The sequence below is a fragment of the Oncorhynchus mykiss genome, chromosome 13, assembly GCF_057628025.1.
Source record: "Oncorhynchus mykiss isolate SJ-2025 chromosome 13, ASM5762802v1, whole genome shotgun sequence".
Taxonomy (NCBI): domain Eukaryota; kingdom Metazoa; phylum Chordata; class Actinopteri; order Salmoniformes; family Salmonidae; genus Oncorhynchus; species Oncorhynchus mykiss.
The window spans coordinates 46,849,973-46,869,663 of NC_143034.1; the positions used below are offsets into that span (position 1 = coordinate 46,849,973).

General features: G+C 45.7%; 2 protein-coding genes across 3 annotated transcripts; one reads left to right on the forward strand and one right to left on the reverse strand.

Moving 5' to 3' along the window:
• Positions 1-346: 346 nt before the first annotated feature.
• Positions 347-8,298, reverse strand: LOC110486268 (uncharacterized). Of its 2 annotated transcripts, XM_021557726.3 has the most exons (11): positions 7,583-8,298; positions 7,180-7,355; positions 5,307-6,358; positions 5,126-5,196; positions 2,881-3,024; positions 2,550-2,624; positions 2,078-2,195; positions 1,663-1,811; positions 1,322-1,506; positions 1,109-1,234; positions 347-1,024 (listed from the first exon to the last, which is right to left on the reverse strand). In XM_021557726.3, the coding sequence occupies exons 2-11, from the start codon at positions 7,204-7,206 to the stop codon at positions 713-715; spliced, it is 2,259 nt and encodes a 752-aa protein (XP_021413401.3). In that variant the 5' UTR covers positions 7,207-7,355; positions 7,583-8,298; the 3' UTR covers positions 347-712. The 2 variants fall into 2 exon arrangements, with proteins under 2 accessions (XP_021413401.3, XP_090052459.1); XM_090196333.1 differs by lacking the exons at positions 347-1,024; positions 1,109-1,234; positions 1,322-1,506; ... (2 more) ...; positions 2,550-2,624; positions 2,881-3,024 and adding an exon at positions 3,086-3,730.
• LOC110485165 (CD63 antigen-like) lies at positions 7,760-10,028 on the forward strand. The gene is made up of 5 exons (XM_021556229.2): positions 7,760-7,810; positions 9,115-9,297; positions 9,458-9,532; positions 9,659-9,748; positions 9,831-10,028. Exons 1-5 carry the CDS (start codon positions 7,760-7,762, stop codon positions 10,026-10,028), a joined length of 597 nt encoding a protein of 198 aa, XP_021411904.2.
• Positions 10,029-19,691: the final 9,663 nt, after the last annotated feature.

Here is a 19,691-nt window from a genome sequence, read left to right on the forward strand (position 1 = left end):
GGCTCTCCTCCTAGGCTCCATGCCTTGGCCTTGTAGGACCCTTAGATTTATTCATAGACTGATGTTAATATGGGTTGTCTAGAGTGGAGAAGTGGCTCTTTGATGTGGGAGTTATTGGAAATAACTGTTTGGACACATCATCCAGGCAACATATATTTATTTATATATTTAGCTCTATTTAACATATAAAGCACTGCCACTTCCCCCTTTCCATAACACTCTTTAGGTTCCCTTCATGGTTTCATGCAGATCGACCCCAGATCCCTCCCTACCTATCCCTCCTCCTCACTTTTGCACGGTGCAGTTTTCAAACAAACCAGTGACACTCGTTTGACTCATTCTGCTATTTTTTTCAGGGATGATGGGTTTATTTCTGCTGAGCAGGGAGACACTGCATGTTCTCTCCTCCACCCCCCCCCCCCCCACCCCCTCTCATGGGGCCTCAGGGGCGGGCTAATGTAAGTTAGGCCCAGAGCAACAGATCAGCTAGGGGGCCGGTCCTGTTTGTACACATAACATGGGGGGTTGTTGCACTCATAACTACAGCCGCTCTGGTCGAAGACTGGGATCAGGAGGGGTGGGGGAGTGGAGACTGTGGTCAGAGGAAGTGGGGGTGGCTGGGATCTTTGTGGTTAAAGTAATTGATCGTATCAGTATTGTTATGATTGCTATTGGTGTTATTCCTCTTTTCTACAGTGTACAGCTCTTCCTGTCAACGGGGTTGCCGCCAGGGTCTTCTCTTTTTAGCCTCCCTGATTGGACGAGGCACGCCGCTTCCTGGCGATGGGCTCCAGTGGTTGGCTACATGGGGGCGTAGGGCGGACCTACAGGGAGCGTCCAGGTCTCCAGTCTCCATCATGTTGCGACATCCGCTCCAGGACCAGGAGTAGGTGGTGAAGGTTTTGGGGAAGTCCTTTCGGCTGTGGAGGGCGCAGTAACACTGAAGGGAGCCCCAGGAGTTCCACATGTCCCTGCGCTTCAGCTGGGTCAGGTCCTTCAGGTACTCCTTCAGACTTGACTTGGACTGGACAGACGGAGACAGAGAGAGCTTCAATGTGGGACCGACTGCATCAATATTGTCATACATACAGTTCAAATCCCGTCTTACCATCTGCTTTATCTGGTAGATCTCATTGTAAGTGAGGTGGTCCCTCTCCTTCATGGACATGTTCACCTTCATCTTCACAGGCGTGATCATCTCCATTTTCTCCATCCCGGGGTGCTTGATTGACAGCTGGTACAAATACAAGAAGATTAGCAAACATATTTTCGCTGCCTTTCTATATTTCCTCACATAATTCCATATGTTTTCGAAAATTACTTGTCTGATGCGATCCTCGATCTCAGCGGTCTTCCAGGTCTTGACAGACTTCACGCGGCCCATTTTGGCCCTCTGCGCAGGGTTCAGGGTCATGCGCCAGGGGTCCCAGGAGGTGTAGGCCACGTTCAGGCTGGGACACCTCAAGTACGGGCTATCCTTCACCTTCTGGCTCTGGGCAATTGTCTCTGCACATCAAAACAACAACAGTCCCTCATCACTCCTCTGCCAATCAATATAAATTTGACTAGGAGAGTATGAAAGCTGAAGCAGTTCAATATGAATATAGGGATGAGGGAGAAAGGAGTACTGTATGTGCTGGGTGTTATCATGTGTTCGCTCACCCACTGGCTGGATGTACTTGAGGAGCTGCTTACTCTTCAGGCCTATGAGATGAGCTCCCTTGGTGTAGTAGGTGAGAACATGGTCCCCGTCCTCCCTGTCTGGTCGCACGGCCCGCCGGATCAGCCTCAGAGTCTTTTTATGGTAGTACCTGGTCAGAGGTAGGGGACAGTCAAATATGGCTGACACAGCTGACCACAAGAATGTATTATTTCTGTGTAAACAGATAACGTTTACTGAAAATTCATAAGACACTGCAATGAAAAGTTGTTTCTTTGTTTTATCCCTGAAAATGTCTTGTTAACCCTACATAATCTTTGACGACATCCAGTTAGTACACACTCATGTGTAGCTTCACATGATGTCGGCCGGCTATTCATACACGAGAAGAAAGTAGCATGACTTAGAATGGCTTACTGTACGATCTCCGTTGTAGTACCACTGGACAGGATACCAGCAGCCAGCATCCTGGTCAGGGCCTTGTAAAACACTGTCTCACACACCTCAACAGACTGGGATGGGTCCGCTCCTTCAGCTCAGAAAGGAGTGAGAGAGAGGACAGTAAGCACCATCTTAATACAGTCTCACAAGCGCTATGGCAGCTCTGTGAGTCGTATGTTCATATTTACATGTGAATCCAGATAAGTTTAGTGAAGGCAACATCTTAGTCGGGGCGGCAGGGAAGCCTAGTGGTTAGAGAGTTGGACTAGTAACCAAAAGGTTGCAAGTTCAAATCCCCGAGCTGACAAGGTACAAATCTGTCGTTCTGCCCCTGAACAGGCAGTTAACCCACTGTTCCTAGGCCGTCATTGAAAATAAGAATTTGTTCTTAACTGACTTGCCTAGTTAAATAAAGGTCAAATAAAATAAATTAGTTGGGGATCTTCACCTTTCAAGCACTTGGAGAAGCGCTGGCTGTCCGCCATCACATGCAGGAAATCTTGAAACCCCACCTCTCCGTCCTCTGAAGCCAAGAAACAAAAACAGCCAGCCTGTCAACTAAGGGAATGTGTATGGCTGCACCCCAAATGGCAATCTATACTTTTTTGCACTACTTTTGACCAGAGCCCTATATGGGTACAAATGTCACGCCCTATATAGGGAACAGGGGGTCATTTTGGGACACAAACAATTTGTATGTATTCTGTTCTAACATGTTTGTGATGGAAAGCACGTTATTATATTTTGGGGTAATTCCAGATACTGAGGCAGAAACATACCGTCGTAGTCAGCCTTCTGCAGGGCTTTCTTCACCTCCTTTGGGCTGATACTGATACCCACTCTGTCCAGCGTGGACGCCAGGCCCTCCTCGTTGAGAGAGCCATCGCTGTTCTTTGCAAACTGCTCAAAGACTTCTTTGAAGGCTACATGGGGCAGAAAAGACAATAGATATGATTGTTGCCCATAACATAAATCAAAATCAAATCAAATCAAATCAAATTTATTTATATAGCCCTTCGTACATCAGCTGATATCTCAAAGTGCTGTACAGAAACCCAGCCTAAAACCCCAAACAGCAAGCAATGCAGGTGTAGAAGCACGGTGGCTAGGAAAAACTCCCTAGAAAGGCCAAAACCTAGGAAGAAACCTAGAGAGGAACCAGGCTATGTGGGGTGGCCAGTCCTCTTCTGGCAGTGCCGGGTGGAGATTATAACAAAACATGGTCAAGATGTTCAAATGTTCATAAATGACCAGCATGGTCGAATAATAATAAGGCAGAACAGTTGAAACTGGAGCAGCAGCACAGTCAGGTGGACTGGGGACAGCAAGGAGTCATCATGTCAGGTATTCCTGGGGCATGGTCCTAGGGCTCAGGTCCTCCGAGAGAGAGAAAGAAAGAGAGAATTAGAGAGAGCATATGTGGGATGGCCAGTCCTCTTCTGGCTGTGCCGGGTGGAGATTATAACAGAACATGGCCAAGATGTTCAAATGTTCATAAATGACCAGCATGGTCGAATAATATTAAGGCAGAACAGTTGAAACTGGAGCAGCAGCACAGCCAGGTGGACTGGGGACAGCAAGGAGTCATCATGTCAGGTAGTCCTGGGGCATGGTCCTAGGGCTCAGGTCCTCCGAGAGAGAGAAAGAGAGAAGGAGAGAATTAGAGAAGGAGAGAATTAGAGAACGCACACCTAGATTCACACAGGACACCGAATAGGACAGGAGAAGTACTCCAGATATAACAAACTGACCCTAGCCCCCCGACACATAAACTACTACTGCAGCATAAATACTGGAGGCTGAGACAGGAGGGGTCAGGAGACACTGTGGCCCACTCCGAGGACACCCCCAGACAGGGCCAAACAGGAAGGATATAACCCCACCCACTTTGCCAAAGCACAGCCCCCACACCACTAGAGGGATATCTTCAACCACCAACTTACCATCCTGAGACAAGGCTGAGTATAGCCCACAAAGACCTCCGCCACGGCACAACCCAAGGGGGGGGGGGACCACATCAGTGACTCAACCCACTCAGGTGACGCACCCCCTCCAGGGACAGCATGAGAGAGCCCCAGTAAGCCAGTGACCCAGCCCCTGTAATAGGGTTAGAGGCAGAGAATCCCAGTGGAAAGAGGGGAACCGGCCAGGCAGAGACAGCAAGGGCGGTTCGTTGCTCCAGAGCCTTTCCGTTCACCCTCCCACTCCTGGGCCAGACTACACTCAATCATATGACCCACTGAAGAGATGAGTCTTCAGTAGAGACTTAAAGGTTGAGACCGAGTTTGCGTCTCTGACATGGGTAGGCAGACCGTTCCATAAAAATGGAGCTCTATAGGAGAAAGCCCTGCCTCCAGCTGTTTGCTTAGAAATTCTAGGGACAATTAGGAGGCCTGCGTCTTGTGACCGTAGCGTACGTGTAGGTATGTACGGCAGGACCAAATCAGAGAGATAGGTAGGAGCAAGCCCATGTAATGCTTTGTAGGTTAGCAGTAAAACCTTGAAATCAGCCCTTGCTTTGACAGGAAGCCAGTGTAGAGAGGCTAGCACTGGAGTAATATGATCAATTTTTTTGGTTCTAGTCAGGATTCTAGCAGCCGTATTTAGCACTAACTGAAGTTTATTTAGTGCTTTATCCGGGTAGCCGGAAAGTAGAGCATTGCAGTAGTCTAACCTAGAAGTGACAAAAGCATGGATTAATTTTTCTGCATCATTTTTGGACAGAAAGTTTCTGATTTTTGCAATGTTACGTAGATGGAAAAAAGCTGTCCTTGAAATGGTCTTGATATGTTCTTCAAAAGAGAGATCAGGGTCCAGAGTAACGCCGAGGTCCTTCACAGTTTTATTTGAGACGACTGTACAACCATTAAGATTAATTGTCAGATTCAACAGAAGATCATAACATAACTTCAAAATGCATGTACAATAGAAGATCGTCAATTAATTCATTACAAAAAATGTTTGTATTGGTAGGTAATATTAGTTGACAATATAAGACAGGCTAACAGTATGCATGCTACTTACCATCAGACTGGGCATCGATCAGGGGATCGTCAGGCACCGTAGTTGCCAGGTCTTCAATATGAGTAATGCCCCTACAGGCAAACAGGCACAAGCAGATAGTGGTGTTAGGGGATAACGGTGACATTTGTGGGGAACAGAATAGGTATGAATGGTAAGTATGGAGCAGAGGGCAGGTACTGACAGTGAGTTTAAGAACTCCTCCAGGTCCTCTGTGTTGATGGTGTTGTCTGGCATCTTCTGGTTCAGCTTCTGGTACTCCTCATATGAGATGGAGCCCGTCCACCGTGGAATCGCTGGGAGTTTAACCAGGGCAGCTTTATCTGGCTTTGGCATTGGCTGATGGGGCCTTTGCTGCAGCTCATCACATGGAATGATGGCCCTCTTCTTGGTGATATCCCTGGGTTTGAATCGCTCCAACTCTGGCTTCTGTCGGTTGGGCCTTTGCTGGAGATTCTCGCAGGGGATGGTTCCGCTTCTCTTGGTGATCTCTCTAGCTTTGAGTCTGTCTGAATCTGTCATGGCTTGGTTGAGTCTGTGCTGTATGTTGTAGGAGAGGGGCGCCTTCCTCCTGCTATAGTCCCTGCCTCTACCTTGCTCTGCTCCATGGGAGGACCCTTTTCTCCGGGGTTCTTTGGCTATTGGCGGGACGTTATCTTCTTTCTGTTCACCTAGTTTGGTCTTGCGGAAGTCTTCGACTTTGCCCTGGACTTTGTCATCTTCTTCACTTGGACTGGGCCGTGACCAGCTGAACTTGGATATGGCCGGTAAGGTCTTCTGCATGACCTTAGCTCCAACACCAATCTCCTCTGGGATACCGGCCACCATCACAGTCTTATGGGCCTTTTCTGCCTTGGCAGAAAGCTTCCCGCTGGGCCGGTCATTCTCAGTGAGAAGGGGGTTGGTGGTGGTCCCAGCCACGGCTGTCTTGGTGAAGAGGAGTGGGAACTTGATCTTCTTCCTGTCGCTGTCAATGTTATCTGGGGATGTAGATCCCTCTGCCCCTCTGCAACTCTTATCAGTGCCAGTGGGTGGGGAGTGCTGAGGTGAGTTATTATGGATAATTCCTTGCGCGCTGCGGAGAGCTTTGCCCTCTACTGAAGACTGCATGACTGCCCCCTGGCGAACTTCAGCGTTAGCTCGCTCTGACTCCGAACTGTACCTGTTATCAGTAATCTGCAAAGGATTCTTCAGCCTCAGCTTCACTAGGAACCTTGACACCTTCTTCTGGGTCTCCTGAGAGAACAAACCCCTTCAATAAATGTCACTAGCAAAGTAAACCTCAGTGGTGTAAAGTACTGAAGTAAAAATACTTGAACATACTATGTCATTTTTTGAGGTAAATGTACTTTATATTTTTGACAACTTTTACTTCTCTACATTCCTAAAGAAAATAATGTGCTTTTTACTCCATACATTTTCCCTAAAACCTTAAAGTACTCGTTACATTTTGAATGCTTAGCAGGACAGGAAAATGGTCTAATTCACACACTTATCAAGAGAACATGCCTGGTCATCCCTAATGCTTCTGAACTCATTAAACACATGCTTGGTTTGTAAATGATGTCTGAGTGTTGGAGAGTGCGCCTTGCTGTCCGTAAATTAAAAAAATTAAAAACAAAAATGGTGCCGTCTGGTTTGCTTACTATAAGGAATTTGAAGCGATGTATACTTTTACTTTTGATACTTAAGTATATTTGAGCAATTACATTTACTTTTGACACTTAAGTATATTTAAAACCAAATACTTTTAGACTTTTACTCAAGTAGTATTTTACTGGGTGACTTTCACTTTTACTTGAGTCATTTTCTATTAAGTTTATCTTTACTTTTACACAAGTATGACAATTGAGTACTTTTCCACAACTGGTCAAATGTACCCAAACACAACATTGATATATCAATATAGCCGAGGGAGATGGGTGATAGAAGTAAATGTAAGAACCATACCAGAATAAGGTATTGAGATATTACGTAGAAAACATCATGGTGACTGTATCCTTATTACATAGCTTTGTGATTTATCATGCCCTACAGGTGTATGTGACTTGACTTGCCTCTTTCCAGCTCCAGTCTTCCTCCATTGTTTGATGATATGACTGCTTGGCAGAATAAAAGTCACGCTGCACCTGCCTCTCAGGGCTGGACTAAAAAAGTGATAGGCCTATATTAAACTGGAAGGCTTCAGGTGGTGCCCTTGGAGAATAGGTATGAAGCAAGAAGGCATCAAGAACTGAGTTGGTAACCCAGACAGTGGTGGTGGATCCAGTCAGATGGGTGTAAAACAAGAGGGGGGGGGGGGTCTCATTTATTAAAATCTCACATAACCCAATACCACTACCAAACAAATTCCTGAATTTACCAAAATAATACTTTGAAGACATGTTTGGAGATGGTAAACGAATATGTTATTGTGGAACAAGGGAGATTATTGTTAAACAATAAATAGATTTAACCAACCTCTTAAAAGAGCATGATCCTCAATAGGCCATAGGCCAGAGATGGAAAAAGAGCCAAGCCTCAGGCACCAGAGGTGGCAGGGCCTCTGATCCCGAATTCCACCATGTACCAAATGGACAAAGGATGGAATTTCGAAGTGTAAATGTAACCAATAGTACTGCTCCGTGTGTGTGGAATATGACGCGCAACAACTGTGACCCAAGTAGCAACAATGACGCACCGCATCTCGTACGGCTATTTTCTGCCGTTTTAGTCAGATTTACTTACTGCCGGGTGAAACTGTTTAAAAGCTCTTTGCATCGCTCAGTACGTGGCTGGTGTAGGATCAACAGCTCCCCCTTCCCCAGTCCTAACATTAATCATTAGTAGGGGAAATGCGAAACTGGCCCAAGATCAACGTCTAGGGTCAACTTTACCCGGTCTAAACTGTTTGTTTCGACAGTCCGAGTGTTGGACCGTTGACAAAAACAAGTCCGTCATAAATAACAGTCCGAGAAAAAACGAGAGCGAGGGGAACCCTGAATACCCTTCCCAGCTCCCGTTTGCTTCTATTTCTATTCAATTCAATTAGATCAACATCTCGAGACTCAGCTCTCTCTGACATGTAACAGGGTTACAGTATCCCAACAACTGGGTGAACTCATGAAACTACCCCCATCATATCCAGTATGTTTTACAGTTCATTGTAGTGATGTCAACCGGATCATTTCAAGGATAGGCCTAGCTGATACAGTCCACTTGCTTGATCCAAATCGTGTTGCTGATAACTTATTTTGCGTCTCTCTCGCTCTGACAAGTAATATAGACATTTGGAGCTATAGAAATGCTGTGTTAATTGAGCCGCCTATTCAAGAATTCCAGGTGTTTGTACAAATTTCAGGAGAGTTAGATCTGCATATTGGTCAAAACGATTCAAAGAAGTCCAAAATGTTCCCGTGTACCTAGCCGAACTGATATAGTACAGAAAAATATATAGGTATAGGCAAAGTTGTACAAATATCGAGAAGTGACTATAAAATTAGAAATATCGAACGTGGACTTCAAAATTCCTGTATACTTTTCAGTTTGGAAGAAAATATTTCTGAAGAATGGTTAAGTTCTTCTTTATCCTCCTAAACACTCTAATCTGGGGCGGCAGGGTAGCCTAGTGGTTAGCGTGTTGGACTAGTAACCGGAAGTTTGCAAGTTCAAATCCCAGAGCTGACAAGGTGTTCTGTTGTTCTGCCCCTGAACAGGCAGTTAATCCACTAGGCCAAAATAATAATTTGTTCTTAACTGACTTGCCTCGTTAAATAAATGTTTTAAAAAATTAACCTCTTACACGCACAAATATACACCACTACCTGTCCTGGACACTTTCATAAAACAAATTTGGGCAGGTGCTCTGGTATTTAGACCGCTGACTCATATGTGCCTGGCTTACTCCAATTGCTCTAGAGTGAACCATTAAAAAGGTTTAAAGGTTATATTGAGAAAACTACAGTTGTTTGACTAACCTGTGATTTATATGGCATGTGTTAATGTTCCACCAGGTGTCTGGCTGGCCCTGGACCTGGTCGGGGCCAACCTACACAGAAATGGAGTCTTTCACCCACATATCCCAGGGCCTGTCTCACACCTCCATCCTCCTCATAGTGGTGGGCATCATAGTCTCCCTGCTGGCCTTCCTGGGTAGCATTGGGGCGTGGTCTGACAGCCGTCTGCTCCTTGGATTGGTGCAGATCCTTGGATTGGTGCAAAGTGAGATATGGGGCTTTATGTTTTGGAGAACAGTCAATATGCCGTGTTCCATCTTCACATACTAAATCATAACCTGTCTGCCACATTTGCCTTTTGCTTTTGGAGAGTAACATCTTGGTTGTTTGTACTCTGTAGTTCACACACTTCCTAATGCTGATCCTCAGTCTGCAGATAGTGTCTGGGATTCTTTTCTATGTCTTCAGAAACCAGGTAAATATGACTCTTTGCCCAGCTGTCTCAATCTACTGCAGACTGTATGTTTTCCAGGGAATTCAACTAGTATTGCTTGATTGACAAGGGTGAAAATGCTTTTTGTGTCCTCTGCACCCTCTGCAGGTGGAGAGAAGGATCACCCTGAAAGTTAACGAGGCGATCATGCAGCACAGCCCCAGGGATAAGGTTGCCATCGATGACCTACAACATGCAGTGAGTAGCGTGCTATTCACTCCTTACCAGGGGAATGGCCTCTGTGAGATACACTATCAAAGTTTGTTTACGTGTGTTTCAGTTCCGTTGTTGTGGTGCAGAGAACTACACTGACTGGCTCCTGCAGGGCTCTCATGAGAATATTAGTTTTGTGCCACACTCCTGTTGCCATGCGGATTCTGTGGCCTGTGTGAATGTCGTCACCACAGACAACATCTACCAGAGGGTCAATGTTAACCAGCACAGGGAAGGGCGAGGGGGTTACAAAGGCCTTAGATGAGGTTAACAGAAAGGTGATCATGATTCCCTACATGGGAATTGCTGTGACAATGATGAGAGGTTTTAAGGGCCCTAAAGAGTAATGAGGCTTTATCTAAAATGCCCTGAGTCTTTTCACTAAAACCTATAATAACACGCTTTTAGTCATGCTTAGCTCAGATCCTGGAGGTCAGCAATCCAGCAAGTAAGACGAGCAGGGGCTTGAGGGGATAAAGTTAAACACGGTCAATTTATATCAGCTGGTTCTCTGAGTGACTGACTGTAGACACTGTGGCCCCCGGAGGACAGACAGTTCATTAACAGCTCATTTAGTCACAGGAAGGGAGGTTTCACAAAACTGTGTGTGTGTGTGTGTGTGTGTGTGTGTGTGTGTGTGTGTGTGTGTGGTCCCTCCAGGGCTTTGTGCAGGTGTTCAAAGAGTCCCTGAAGAGGAACCTGGTGTGGCTGGGTGCCGCCTGCATCATACTGTGTCTCATAGAGGTAAAACAACATATCAGGTGTCCTACTTAGGTCACATGTTGCATCCTTGTACTTACTGTGTTATTATAATTTTTTTATCAGTTAGTGGGATGCATCGTGGGAATTAAGCTCTTTCGGGATGTCAAGAAGAGAGAGGTGTATGAGAATTTAGATTAAGGAAGGAGGGAACGGCTTCGGTCAAGACAATGCCCATACTATTCTATTGTAAATCGGGGGAGAATGCTGTGACTCTCATCATAATGCAGTTTAGATCCTGTGCAGCCTATTGTCTTTCCAAATATTGAATTGTTGTCAGTGATTGGTTGTTTTGTTGTTGTTGTTTTTTCTGGAATGTTCAGATTTTTTATGGTGGTGGAGGCAAGGGTGTAGGAATAACAGTGCAGCTTGAATTCACACATTGTTGAGTTGATTTGTTTTTGTTGTCGTTTTGAATGTCTGCATTCTGTGTCTGCCATGTTTCACCAGGCCATTTGGGCCAGGAGGTGAGACGGTCACCTGTCACACAGTCATTCTCCCATGTTATTTAGGCGGTTGTTCCTGGGTGGTTCACTAGGAACATTTGCTCCTGTCACCTCCAAGCGATAAGGGTGTGGTGGTGCTAATTCGAGTTTCTTCAGACAGCTGGGAGGCTACAGCTCCACCACCTCCATCGCTCTCCATCCAAGCACCCCCCCCCACCTTAATTTTATGCCCAGTGCTTTACGAGCACTCTTACTGCACCCCACCCGGCCTGTTAGTGGATCCAAGTGTATCCGAGGCACCGGGAAAAATGTAACACGTCAGCCAGACGCTTGACCGATGGCGGGGGGCTGGGCTGAAGGCTGGTCCCCCTGGCCTACAGTGAAACAGGCTGACAGGGCCTCTGGCTGGCTTCGATGGAGACTGCTGTCTGTCTGCTGTGGGGCCTGCCTGCTGCTCTACCTGGCCCGGCCCCCGGCCCCTGTAATGTCAGTAACTAGGTCAGTAGTAGTACTCAACATCCCCAAATTGGATGGGCTCCCAGCAAGTCTTCTGTTATTGAGGATTGTGTTGTAAATCCCTAATTCAGCCAACACCCAGGCCAGCAACCTCCTCTCCTCTTCTCATCGGAATGTTTAATACTGCAATGTGTGCCAAGGGGGGCATGGTGTAATTTAGGATACTTTTTCTGGTGATTCAGAGGAAATGTTCAAACCAGCAGCACTGGCAGGCAGCAGACACCACTAAATGCAAGCCTTCGGGGCCTCTATTCACTGCCCATATGTAGCCTGCAGTCGCTTCAGGAATGTTCTCTCTCTCTCTCTCTCTGTCTGTCTGTCTGTCTGCCTGTCTGTCTGTCTGTCTGTCTGTCTGTCTGTCTGTCTGTCTGTCTGTCTGTCTGTCTGTCTGTCTGTCTGTCTGTCTGATAAGATCACACTGCATCTCTCCTTTCACCTTTTATTTTTCATCTTCTCATTCAGCCTCTGGTCTGAAGGATGGTGAAGGACGACACAGAACTGATAAGAAGACCTCATTCGGCACTAGGATTGGCCTACTTTAGTTGTCCCTGTGGTCAGCGGTACAGCGGAGATCTATCTGAGAGGTCCGCTTGGCAGAGGGTTTGCTGTGCAGAAGGGCCCGGGTTGTTTTTTTTGTGAGATTATTATTAGTTACGCTGCACGTTTGACCATGAACGTCTGGTCTGGAGAGTCTGTCTGTCTCTCCCCAAGGCCTTCCAACATACAGCTCAACATGTGCAGCAGGACAGATGGAACCACCCCCAACCAAAAGAGGAAGAAACCTCAGGATTGAAGGAAGGAAATTAGAAAATGCGGTCTTATGCCCTTACCATAACCACACAATGCTAAGAGTTGCTCAATCAATTTGTACTGATATGATAGTGTGGGCTAAAGTTTTCAACGAGATAAAATGTCTTTTTCTGATATGACTGGTTTTGAGGGCTAGTAGGAGCAAATGTAGTAATGTCCCAGAAGGATCTGATGAGTGGTGCGAGACTGGACATGACGTTAGGGGGTTGTTGCTTTTCCGAAAAGCTTTGTAGAAAGTGACTCTTCTACTGTTAGTAACTCTTATGCTGAGTGTTTTTGGAATGAGAATATGTAGAATGAATGTGTATATTAGTGGGTGTTGTGTGTCTGCTAGAATATGGGTTATTTATGAGTGTGTGCATATGATATGGGTGTGTGTGTGTTTAACTCGCACCTCCTTGACGAGGCGCCTCCACCATTTCTCTCTCTCTCTCTCTCTTTGGGCAGGGCTCAGATGGAAGTGATTACGCTGCACAGGGAGGGAGAAATTACAGAGAGAACCTACAGAGCTCCAGCCCTTCTCCTTTATCCACTCACTCATTCACTCACTTACACATACAGGCACGCAATCACATGCACAGGAACACATGCCCTGCCGCCAGTCCCACCACCTTGCTTCTGGTGGTACATTTCCACTCCTGGCTGTGTCAGGACAATGCGCCAGTGTGCTCCCCTCCTTCTCCTGCCTCCCCTCTCGTGGGCCAAGTGAGTGAGCGAGCGGTGAGGGCCAGGGTTGTAAATTCCTCTGAAAGAGCAGTTAAGAAGGCTCCCATTAAAAAGGGGATCGACGCTCGCCATAAAGGAGCCGAAGAAATGAGTCATCACCTGGAGCCTGAAGGGTTCCAGAGCCTGCAGAACCACAGAGGAGAGGAACTGTAGAAATAGAACGGATAGAACATACTGTATCTTTCATTTCAGATGTATACAACTTAGGTAAACTAAGTTGAGATGCCAAGGAAGCATTGTGATTAGATGACATGAGCGTTATAATTGTGATATTTAACTACAATGTCACATTTCTATGTTTTCAAATTTAATTATTTGGATATATTCTAAAAAAACATGTCTTCTCTTTGCTCCATTTCATATGTTTTGGAACCCTAAGGCTAGTGCCGCTAGTTTCTTATATTGTAGAACCCTAAGCCTGAACCTACACGCTAACTAACCACTTAATCTTAACATCAGGCGTGGAGATACAGTATATTCTAGACCGTGAACCCCGCCCTCTCTCAGCTTCAGGTCTGTAGGTCAGTTGAGTTGCCATAGCAGCTCTCTGTGCTGTACCACACAGCTACTATACAGACAGGGGCGGATTCAGAAGGCCAGGCAGCGAGCTCTAACGAGTGAACACAGCTATGTCAGACAGGGGGCTTCCTGTGCACTGAGGTGGGACAGTAAGTGCTTTCACCCCAATCCTTCAACCTAACTGACCACCGGTGTTTGTGTTTGTCTTAGCAAGGGCTCTGTGCCACGGGAGTCAGGACAACAATAGCTGGAAACCAAGTCAAACAGAACTGGCTGGGTCGTATACAGGTTGGATTAGAGTTGTATTCGTCTGTTTCATGTACTGCCTGGAGCACAAAAGTTGCTGGAGTTTCTTATTATAGAAGTCATTTGCACGAACACAATAGAAGATGATGACATTGACTAGAAGAATTCCCCCATTGCTCTGTTTGTATTCTCATCACCAGATTGTTAACCTATACTCGTGCCATGGCCCGAGGAGTGGTATGGTTGTGTACACAGTGTGGTGTCTGGCTATGTATCAACCCCCCTCTCTCCTCCAAATCAAGCCCATTATTATCCCAGGCGAACTCCAGGCTCCCAAAATATCCGTAACGCAGCTGTCAGAACCACTCTGGGCAACAGCTGGAGCAGCTCAGGGGCGCTCCCTCTCTCTCGACCCTCTCTACCACACACACCCAGACTCTCTCTCTCTCTACCACACACCCCCAGACTCCCTCTCTCTTGACCCTCTCTACCACACACACCCAGACTCTCTCGCTCTCTCTACCACACACCCCCAGACTCTCTCTCTCTCTACCACACACCCCCAGACTCCCTCTCTCTTGACCCTCTCTACCACACACACCCAGACTCTCTCGCTCTCTCTACCACACACCCCCAGACTCCCCCTCTCGCTTTACCACGCACCCCCAGACTCCCTCTCTCTTGGCCCTCTCTACCACACACACCCAGACTCTCTCTCTCTCTACCAAACACCCACAGACTCCCTCTCTCTCTCTACCACACACCCCCAGACTCCCTCTCTCTCTCTACCACACACCCCCAGGCTCCCTCTCTCTCTCTACCCCACACCCCCAGACTCCCTCTCTCTCTCTACCACACTCACCCAGAATCTCTTTACCACACACCCTCAGGTTTTCTACGACAGGGCATGGGACCTGAGTAGTTTACTCCAAGCACGCACAGAGAAATAGTTAGCCCCTTTAAAATACTCTGTATTCACACTGTGTGTGTGTGTGTGTGTGTGTGTGTGTGTGTGTGTGTGTGTGTGTGTGTGTGTGTGTGTGTGTGTGTGTGTGTGTGTGTGTGCCTGCCTAGCCTGGGCCCCACCCTTCTATCTCACTGAAGCCACCTCTGAATGGCCTGTGTGTACTCTGTGGGTCATAAAACCCCAGACAAATGGTGTGTGTGAGAGTGAGCCAAGGAGGGGGTGGAGGAAGTGAGGCCGGCTGTAACAGAGGCTCTGCCACCACAGTTATTGTCTGCTTCTGTTCCGTTCCCTACTGCTGTAGTTAACTTACAAATCCTCTGAGCCCCAGAACAGGACATGGACTGAGTGGCCAGTTGGTAAGATCATCCAAAGTTGAGGAGTTGAGAGTAGGCTTTCCAGATATCCATTCCCTTCATTTTCTGTGTATCTTTTCCCCTGATAGTGTCCAGCCAAGGTATCTATGAACTTTTCAACAAATAAATCTACAACTATGTCCACAAAGACTCTCACAGCCTACTGATAAAACCAGGACAGGACATTAAAAACACTCATAATGTTGAAGAGAAGCACTGTGACCGAGCAGGTTACCACTATATTGAAGAGGAGTGCCTCTGTAACATAGAAACTGAGAATGCACATTTTAACCTCCCTTTCTCCTGACAACTCTCTGATTTCTCCCTCCCCCAGATCTATACGGTGGCCTCAGGAAGCAATCCATGCAGGGAATAGGAGGAGAGGGAACATATTGGACTTCCTGTTTTGATTTCAAGGGGGAAATGAGATCCAGAGATATGGAGGGAGCGCTGGAAAATCTAAACTGCCCTCATTTAGCAGGGCTAATGTCTGACTATAACTAACTGAGCATAAGCGCTCAGAGCATGATACTCCTCTCTGAGATCAGAGCAAGACTTGATGAGTAACAGACCTAAGTCTAGGTCTTTAAAAAAAAAAAAAAATTCTTTTTTTCATGCTAACTTTTCACAGAGAGCAACTTTTTTCACTCCCCTTATTTGTCTCTTCTTTTTTTTTCAGACCAACAACATGATCCATCTTTGTTAACAGAATCTTGAGGGCTTCTTTCAATCAGGGGGATGCGAGATCCCATTATTAACATTCTCTGGAAGAGCATTCTTTCTCTCTTTCTGCCCAATCCGCTGCTTGTCCCTTCTTGCCCTCGAGGAGAGCATATGGCAGCATGGCAGATCTCAGACCAACAAAGAGAGAGAGCTAATCCACAGCATAGACAAGCTTAGCTGAGACCACCTAGAAGAGACTTGGTCAATAACACGCAGAAAACAGACAATATCTGGTCTATATAGGTAATAACTTTCCCCCTCCTGTAATACATTTAGCTTGATAGATGTGTCTCTATGTAATAAATGTGAGACCTGTGTACAGGGTGATAGTCATCATACCTCTACATATAGGACAAAAGGACAAATGTGCAATAGCTATCAGGTATAAACCATGTAAAGGTCTGCAGTCTCCCTTTCCTGACTGAGAATATCAAGTGAACAGGGCTTTGCTGGCAAAACTCAAACATTCTGAAAAGGGAATCTGGGCATCTGTTTCATTTTCAGGTTCCGAAAATATATATATTTTTTCTCCACAGATTTACAATATATTCCCTTCTTTTTTTACCTCGAGAGAAAGAAGAAAAACACCCCTATTCAAGTGAATTTTTCAAAATACCTTCCAATCCCCCTCTCCGCCCACCCCTTGTAACAATCTTAGACTCTACCTGCCACCACCCCACCTCGCCCACCTCCCCCCTTCTCTTTTCTCTCTCTCCTCATTCGTCTCTCTCTCTCTCTGCTTCAGCGAAAAGCCAAACAAGCCAGCCATTAAGTTGAGTTAAGCGCAGGAAGCGGTGCCTTCAGGCCAGGCAGCCCTGTTTACAAGGAGCTAGTCGGGTTTCAGCGGCCCTTTTGAAGTGAGGCAGCTCACAGGAGACTGTCACTGGGCCAAGGCCTCTGCACTGCTCCACTGACTCACTGCATTCCCCCCATTCATCTGAGTGAAGGGGGGCAGGGAGGAGAAAGACAGGAGGAGCTAGGGCTGAGGCACAAAGAGGTGTGGAGGAGCAGAACATAAGTGGGACAGGTAGATTTATCTATTTTTCCCCCCAACAAGGCATGGTCTCTTTTGCTGTCCTAAATCACACATACTGTACTTGTCAGTTGTTACAACCCTGGTACTTAGACTGTACCATGCCATACACTGCCCCTTCTTTCTCTTACAAGACAGACTTCAGCGAGTACAAACTGTTCAAGCCCTGCATATCGTCAAGTCTACCTCTGTAGATTTCTTGTTGTAGATTAGGTGAGAAATTGGTAATCCAATTCTATCCCTTTCTTACATGCAGGAGCTATTCAGAGTATTCACACCTCGTGACCTTTTCCACATTTTGTTGTTACAAAGTGGGAATCAAATGGATTTAGTTGTCAACTAATCTTAACAAAATACTCTATAATGTCAAAGTGGAATGAAAAATATATTTAATTAATTAATGGAAAATAAAACACTATGTATTGATTTAGATAAGTATTCCACCCCCTGAGTCAATACATGTTAGAATCACCTTTGGCAGCGAATACAGCTGTGAGTCTTTCTGGGTAAGTCTCTAAGGGCTTTGCACACCTGGATTGTACAATATTTGCCCATTATTCTTTAAGAAATTCTTCAAGCTCTGTCAAGTTGGTTGTTGATCATTGCTAGACAGCTATTTTCACGTATTGTCATAGATTTTCAAGATGATTTAAGTCAAAATTGTAACAAGGCCACTCCGGAACATTCAATGTCGTCTTGGTAAGCAACTCCAGTGTATATTTGGCCTTGTTTTAGGTAATTGTCCTGCTGAAAGGTGAAGTTACCCTCTAGGATTTTGCCTGTTCTTAGCTCTATTACATTTATTTTTATCATTAAAAAAACTCCACAGTCCTTTTTGATGACAAGCATACCCATAACATGATGCAGCCACCACCATGCTTGAAAATATGAAGAGTGGTACTCAGTGATATGTTCGATTTTCCCCAAACATAAAGCTTTGTTTTCAGAACAAAAAGTTAATTTCTTTGCCACACCATCCCTGGTCTTTGTGGTTGAATCCGTGCTTGAAATTCACTGCTCGACTGAGGGACCTTACAGATTATTGTTTGTGTGGGGTACAGAAATGGGGTAGTCATTTAAAAATCATGTTAAACACTATTATTGCACACAGTGAGTCCATGCAACTTATTATGTGACTTGTTAAGCATATTTTTACTCCTGAACTTATTTAGTCTTGCCATAACAAAAGGGTTGAATACTTATTGACTGAAGACATTACAGCTTTACATTTTTAATACATTTGTAAACATTTCTAAAAACATATTTTCACTTTGACATTATGGGGTATTGTGTGTAACCCAAAATTGTGTGACCCAAAATTTCAATTCGATTTTTAAAATTCAGGCTGTAACACCATACAATGTGGAAAAAGTCGAGGGGTGTGAATACTTCCTGAAGGCACTGTATGCTTACAGTATGCTTTGGAAGTATTCCTCATAGCCTCCGTGCTGGAGGTGTTGGGGATCCAGGGAGTATCCCCTTTCTCCAGCCTGCACTACATTTATTTCATTACATCACCACAGATGAGGTTCAGTTTCAGCCATGCATCACTCGGGGGATTCCAGATCAATATTGTGTTTACTTTAAAAAGGTTCTTGAACGATAAAGTACTCTGTGAAGCCAAGCACCATTATTTCCCTTCGTTTCACTCGCATGCAGAGACGAATGCCATGTTCGCAAAGAAATATACACACACAAAGTAGCATACTCAAGTTCTTATTGGCATAGTAGCTAATATTCCATCTAAGGGTATGTCATTCCAGGTATCCAGCGTTACCTCACCCCCTGTACCTTGGCGAGCCGCGTCAGGGTAATGCATCCTCGTGGCAGTCGCCACACAGTCTGAGAGCTAACAGATGTTGAGGTATGACTCAACTGTCAACACATTGGCGAGGGCAGCGTGATGGAGACTTCTCTTGAGTAGAGGCCTATTTTAGCCACACATCATGAGAGAGCAAGAGAGAGATAGCTGAGAGAGAGAGATGCGGACAGACGGGCAAGTCTACCGACAGACAAGGCTCGCATACATACAGCCACGCGTTGTGCACACGAGGGCACGTTAAAAGTAGGGCTTCTTACAGCACCTCATCATCGTAGCTGAACGACTTTGGAGTGAAGGAGGCCATTGTATTGGGTCCGGCCCGTAAAACTGCGTGGCCTCAGGACATACATTAGAGCCCAAATGTGATCCCCCTCTTCAAAAGAGGCACAGTGATGTTTATAATGCCCAGCATTTGGATTGTTTCCAAAGGGGGCATTGTTAGTTTGAACCTGGTACGTACACCGAGCTACAGCTAAGCCCCCTCCAACCACAGCCAGGCCACAAGACATACAGGTTTCAACCCCATCACATTTGTGTTGAACAATAACTTTATAACATGATGTAGAAATCCCTTTTTTATGGTCATTTAATTAGGGAACTGGGAATTGATGATGAACCTGGTGAAGTTGGGCAGAGACCACCATTTTGTAACTTCACTGACATCTTTGTGCATTAACATGTTACCACTCAGTTATAAGAAATAACGGTGGCTCTCGAAATGACACCGGATAGTTTGTGCTGTAGTACAGAACAATATGGTAACAGGGACCCCCTTTTCCAACCCTCATCGACAAACCCTCACTTTCAGACAGTGACCATATTTGTAGTGTTAACATTTCCATACTATAACTATGATATTAGCACATCCTGAGACGTAATGTCGTGGTAACGAAATCCCTTTTCAATTCAAAAGACAAACGAAATGGACAAGATCAAGAAAATAATCCTGCTAGTCAAGACAACACAGGACACACACACACACACACACACAACAATACAAAAAAAAAA

Coding starts and splice junctions, on each gene's coding strand:
- LOC110486268 (XM_021557726.3), bottom strand. CDS start 7,206: ATGGAGGAAGACTGGAGCTGGAAAGAG. Junction 6,359..7,179: donor AAGACTGGAGCTGGAAAGAG/GCAAGTCAAGTC, acceptor TTGTTCTCTCAG/GAGACCCAGAAGAAGGTGTC. Junction 1,507..1,662: donor CAAGTACATCCAGCCAGTGG/GTGAGCGAACAC, acceptor TTTGATGTGCAG/AGACAATTGCCCAGAGCCAG.
- LOC110485165 (XM_021556229.2), top strand. CDS start 7,760: ATGACGCGCAACAACTGTGACCCAAGTAGCAACAATGACGCACCGCAT. Junction 9,533..9,658: donor TCTATGTCTTCAGAAACCAG/GTAAATATGACT, acceptor CACCCTCTGCAG/GTGGAGAGAAGGATCACCCT. Junction 9,749..9,830: donor TCGATGACCTACAACATGCA/GTGAGTAGCGTG, acceptor CGTGTGTTTCAG/TTCCGTTGTTGTGGTGCAGA.